Raw genomic sequence first — 5,574 nt, 5'->3', positions numbered from 1 at the left:
GTGGTGGGGCAGCAGCCAGGGACCAGCCCCATCCTGCCGCCCACTTGGGCAGGGCTGCAGCCTCCGTGCTGCCCTCACCTTGGTTTATGGACATTGTTCTATGGAAGTGAGGAAAGCGGCTGCAGAGCGGCCAGAGGCAGCAGGGTGAGCCCTCCCTGGTTCTCCCCTCGCTGCTGAGGAAAGGAGGGCACTGCCCTTGTTCTCTTTGCAGCCTGATCTCTCCCCCTGCACATGCAGCTGATGGCATCCTGCCGAGGTGGGAGCCCAGCTCCCAGCAGTGTCGGGGTTTCACCCAGGACAGACCAAGCACTTTGCATCCCACTGCTCCTGCCTGAGCTCTGCGGCTCGTCACGCTCCGGGAGGCTCAGGACAGCAGGGCCCCTGCTCAGCCCCTCATCAGGGCTCAGTCAGGTACAAACAGACCTTTGCTCACCAGGGAGACTGTTTGACATCCTGTGTGGAGAAAGCTAAACATTTTCTAAGGAGGTGACTTCCCTCCCCAGCCTGTGGGATGTGCTGGTCAGCCCCTGGTGCAGCCGTGCCCCCACTGCCACCCAGCAACCCCCTCCCTGCCTCTGCCCTGCCCTCCCTGCCCTGTGCCCACACAGCTCTGAGGTGAGGAACAGCCACATTCCCTTCCCACCACCTCTCCACCTGTCATGCTGCCCAGCCACAGCACCCAATCCTTGGCAAGGGAGGGGATCTGAGATCAAGGCAAAGCTATGGGAATGCTGCAGGCAAAGTCCGTATCCTCTGCAGAGATGTCTGACCCTGCCACCCCTCTCGTGCCTCTGGGCAGCCAGTGAGGGCATGGGAGGAAGGGCTGGGGTCTTCCAGCACTTGCTATCCACAATAAACCCCCCCCAGGCTTTTCCTCCCCATGCCACGAAAGCCTCCATCAAGTGCCCTGGCAGAGCTCCCACCCTGTGTCGCAGCCACGGGCTGCCTGGTCAGAGGAACATGGAGAGGGAAGTGTGGTACAGCTCAGTGGGGCTGGAGCTTCCCTTGATACCTCAAAGCAAAGAAGGAAAGAAAAGGGAAAAGAAAATTGAAAGGGAAAAGAAAATGGAAAGGGAAAGGGAATGGGAAAGGGAAAGGGAACACAAGGCCACTGGCACAGGGTGAGCAAGGGATGTTTCCCGGTGCAGCAGGCAGGCTGGGATGGGCAAACATCTCATCCACCGCCGCTCCACTGCAGGGTCAGTAAAGCAGCAGAGGTTGGGGTGCTGGGAAGGTGTGGGTGCTGCTGAGGAAGGGGAAGCCCTTGAGACTGCAGGATTGAAATACAGCACGAGAGAGCCAGCGTTTCACCCCAGGGCCCATCTAGGAACGCGAGTTTTGATCACCCCAAATCAGGCGGAAAACCCAGGGCCGGCTGCCTGGAGCATCCAGAGGGGTTCAAAAAGCCACACTCCACTTCCAAAATAAAAGGATCAGAGAGAAGCAGAGAGGCAGAACAAGACAGCCTGGCTCTGGCTCTCAGTCAGCTCGGCCCAGGGGGAAGAGATGTGCACAGGCTGCAGGAGACACTGGGTTTTCCACAGAGCACGGTACAACTGGAGTAGGATTGAGGAAGGGCAGAGTGGTCGGTGTGAGGGGCTGGGTTCTGGGAGCAGCTGTGCCCCCACTGCACAGCCCTGTGCCACGGCAGGGCTCTGGGGCTGGCAGGGAGCAGTTCCTCCTCACTCCTTGGCATCCCCAGATCGGGTATTTCTGTTGAGCCCAGGTCAGTCTATCCAAGGAGTTCTCATCCCCAAATACGCTTTTCTGTCCTTTCTCCTACCTCACAAAGTTGTGCAGAGTTTTAGTTTCAGCTCTCCCGCGTGGCTCTCCCTGCAGGGGCAGAGGGAGATGTGGGGAGCTCCGCTGGGGGACAGCTCAGACCTGCACAGACCCAGCTAGGTCAGACCAGGGAGGGGGATATGATTTATTCTACCTGCAACCTCCAGGATGACAGGAGCAGCCAGCCCAGCTATAAGAAATGGCAAATCCGGACACCACATCTTTTAGGAAAAGGCTTTGCCCATTAATCAGAGGCTTTCTGTGGGAACCGTGCTCTAGTCAGAGGCGAAAGAACAGCAGTGCAGTCCCGGGGTGTGTGGAGCGGGAGGAGGGGGAGAAGAGGGCAAAGGAGTAGAAAGCAAAGAAGTCAGTGAGGAGAAAACAATACAGCAAAGGGAGGGAAGTCGGGCTGCACAGCCTTCTCCTGAGCTCCCACACAGTCCCCAGCGTGCCCTGGCACCCAGCATGGCCAGTGAATCTCCAGAGACCCCTGGGTGGCTCCATGAGAGCTGAGAGCAGCACCTGGGGACAGCCACCACCCAGGGACAGCCACCACCATCCATGCAGCCTGACCCCTGAGCGCAGTGGCCCTGAATTTGCCAGGGTTAAGGTAACCCCTGACCCAAGGGAGCTCCAGCACAGCTGCTGCTGCCTGTCAGGGGGTTTACCCATGTTCAGGACTTTCTCCCATCTCCCTCCCAGTCCCAAAACCCAGTTTGGAGCAGAGTTTCCACCGTGGATGTCCCCAGGGCACTGAGCAGAGCCGTCCAGGCACGGCAGGCCGAGGGAGAGGAGAGGCCTTACCTTCCTGCGGAGCATTGGTGTCCCACACAGACCACATCTGCACGAAGAAGAAGGGAGTCCAGCACACTATGAATGCCAGCACGATGATAAAGGTCATTTTGACTGTCCGGATCTTGGCTTTGGAGATGAGCCTGGTGCTGCTGACCCTGGCAAACACCATCCCACTGCAGGAGCCTGAGCCCAGACCCACTCTGGGCCCATGAGCCGTCTTAAGCTTCACATTCTGCCAGATTTTGAAGCTGATTAAGCCATAGCAGACGCTCAGCATCAACACAGGGATGATGTAGACCATGAGGGTGATCCAAGTGACATAGGCTTTCGGTCCCCAGGGCTGGATGAAATCTGCCCAACAGTCATAAACCCCATTCCCCACATCCCTGAGAGAAAATATGTGGATCTGAGGGATGCTGACCAGCAGGCACAGCAGCCAGGTGAGAAGGACAGAGACCCGGTCAGCTCTCCTGTGCAGGGACCTCAGCGGCTGACAGATGGCCAAGCACCGGTCCAGGGACATGAGCAGGAGCATGTAGGTGGAAGCAAACATCCCCACTACCTGCAAGTACTTGATCAAGCGGCAGAGGAAATCTGGCCCGTAGAACCTGAAGGTGATGTCCCAGATGAGCTGGGGCAGCACCTGGAAGATGGCCACGACCAGGTCAGCGATGCTCAGGTGCTTCATGAAGAAGTACATGCGGGAGTGCTTGTGGCGGGTGGTGTGGATGGCCAGCAGCACGCACAGGTTGCCGGTCAGGGCGAGGAACAGGATGAGGCACAGGACCGTCACCTCCACCTTGGCCATGTCCTCGTTCCTCTTCAGGGGGTCGGCGGTGCTGTTCCTGCCGGCGCTCTGGTTCTCCAGCCGGAGGCTGCCGTTCCCCAGGGAGCTGTTGATGGTCCAGGCGCTGCTTCCCGCCAGGTACAGCTTCTCCATGGCCAGCGCCGGCCCGCATCGAGCCTGGGGCGGGAAGGGGGCAGAGAGGGGGCAGAGCCTCTACCGACCGCGTCCCTCTGCGGCAGCCGGGTGTCCCCGCCGCTCTCTCGCCGTGTCCCCTCGGCTCTCAATATCCCACCCGCTCTCCGTGTTCCCCCGCTCCGTGTCCCCAGCGTGTCCCCTCCCGGCCGTGTCTCTCTGCGGTCCCGGTCCTCGTCCCTGTCCCCGTCCGTGGGGTGGCGGCTCCCGCGGCTCCTCCCTGTCCCCTCCCCGGGCACTCGGCGTCTCCGCCGGCCCCTGCCCCGCCACAAGCCCCGGCGCAGGGGCCGGACGAGCGGCGGGGGCGGTGGGGAGAGGCGGGTCCCGGCGCGGCCCCTCGGGGTCCGCCCGCAGCCGCTGGCCCCGCACCCGGACCCGCCTCAGCATCTTCCCCCCTGCCCTCTCCGGAGCGCGGCCGCGGCGGGGCGGGGGCCGGTCCCGCTCGACCGGCGGCCCCCGGGCAGTCCCGTCACCCCCGGGCAGCCCCGTTACCCTACACAGCCCCGTTACCCCCGCAGTCCCGGTTCCCGCACAGCCCCTCTCCCGCCCGCCTCGGCCGTGCCCGGAGCGGGGAGCGGAGGAGCGGCCGCGGTGCCGGGCGGGGTCCGGGGCAGCGGGGCAGGCAGAGCCCCGGGGGCCGCCAGTGCCCGACAGCACAGAGACCTCCCGGCACCGGGCAGGCAGCGGGGCGGGGGAGCGCCCACCAGGCTCATCTCCCCGCTCCGGGCTCATCTCCCCCGTCCCAGGCTCACCCCCAGCACAGCCCTGTCCCGCTGGAGCTGCCGTCGCAGGACCCGCAGAGAATGTCCCCCAGTATCTTCCAGCCCAGCCTCGTCCAAGGAGCAGGCGCATGCATCGGTCACCTGGCAGTTAAAACATCCACCACCAACTTCACCTTTCTTTCAGGAGGATTATTTCAGAGTATTATTTCTATAAAAGAAGGAGAGGTGGCTGTGTGTGACACCATTTGCCACCAGCTCATCAGCACAGTTCACTGGTTTTCCCTGTTTTCAGGCTCTCTACAAGGGACCTAAGAGTGCAGGTGGGATGTTCAGAGGAGCATCAAACCCACCCAGCCCCCTGTCAGCCCAGTGGCAGCTGCCACTGAGTCACCCCCAGACCCTCAAACCAAAAAGGTGTCCCAACCAGCAGGGACCTGCCTGGTCTGGCCCTGAAGGCCCCCAGCATCACCCCCATGCCCCCCGCTCTAAAGCCACATCTCAAATCCTGCTCAGCTCGGCCTTAGGCCCTGAACAAATATCCCTGCAGTTATTTTTAAAGATTTTTGGGAACCTTTAGCTGCATGCAGGATGTAGAAATGTTAAATACTTTGGCAAGTTCTTCCCTCCAGGGTTCACGTTCTTCCTCCTTCAGGCAATAAAACTGCTGTGGGAATCGCTGTGGATCACAGCTCACCATGTGCAATGCTTTTTTCATTGTTCTGCCTTTTTTGGGAGAGCTCTGGAGGAGGAGGTGACTGGGGTAAAACTGTGGCTCCAGTGGAGGCAAGGAGAGGTTTGCCCTTGGCTTCTGTGTGGCTCGTTGAGCATCTCGCAGGCACCGAGGGATGGAAATGTGCTTGAGGATCCAGGTGGGGTGGCAGCACGGTGAGATGCTGCCTCAGGTGAGGCAGAGCAGCCACCGCTCCTCTTTGGCCTTGGAGGAGGTGTCACTCACAGCTGCACAGAGCCCAGCTCCTTCAGACCAGACCTGAACTGTCAGGAAGGAGCCCCCTGCCCCTTGTGCAGCTCCTACACATGGCAGCAGAGCACCTCCAGGGGTGGTTGTAACTGTGAAATACATTTGATTTCAGCAGCGAGTCACAGGTGCTCAGCTGGGGAAGAGCTCTCCAAGGATTCATCCTGTTTCTCCCTGTGCCAATGCCACACACTCCCAGGGCCATGTTCTCTGGCACGCTCTGTGCTGACCCGGAGTGCACGAGTGCTCGCAGTCGAGGTGAAGGATCACACGCCTGGGGACTGAAATTTGGGGTTAAAAGGCCAAGTCATGGAAGGGTT

The 5,574-nt window shown here is 60.6% G+C and overlaps 1 protein-coding gene across 1 annotated transcript; it reads right to left on the bottom strand.

Moving 5' to 3' along the window:
* Positions 1–2,446: 2,446 nt before the first annotated feature.
* Positions 2,447–3,517, bottom strand: OXTR (oxytocin receptor). The gene has a single exon (XM_017827043.1). It carries the CDS (start codon positions 3,515–3,517, stop codon positions 2,447–2,449), a length of 1,071 nt encoding a protein of 356 aa, XP_017682532.1.
* Positions 3,518–5,574: the final 2,057 nt, after the last annotated feature.

The sequence above is a fragment of the Lepidothrix coronata genome, unplaced genomic scaffold (genome assembly GCF_001604755.1).
Source record: "Lepidothrix coronata isolate B3197 unplaced genomic scaffold, Lepidothrix_coronata-1.0 Scaffold134, whole genome shotgun sequence".
NCBI classification, from domain to species: Eukaryota; Metazoa; Chordata; class Aves; order Passeriformes; family Pipridae; genus Lepidothrix; species Lepidothrix coronata.
Note: the sequence above shows the minus strand (reverse complement) of the source record. Positions and strands in the feature narration are given on the sequence as shown.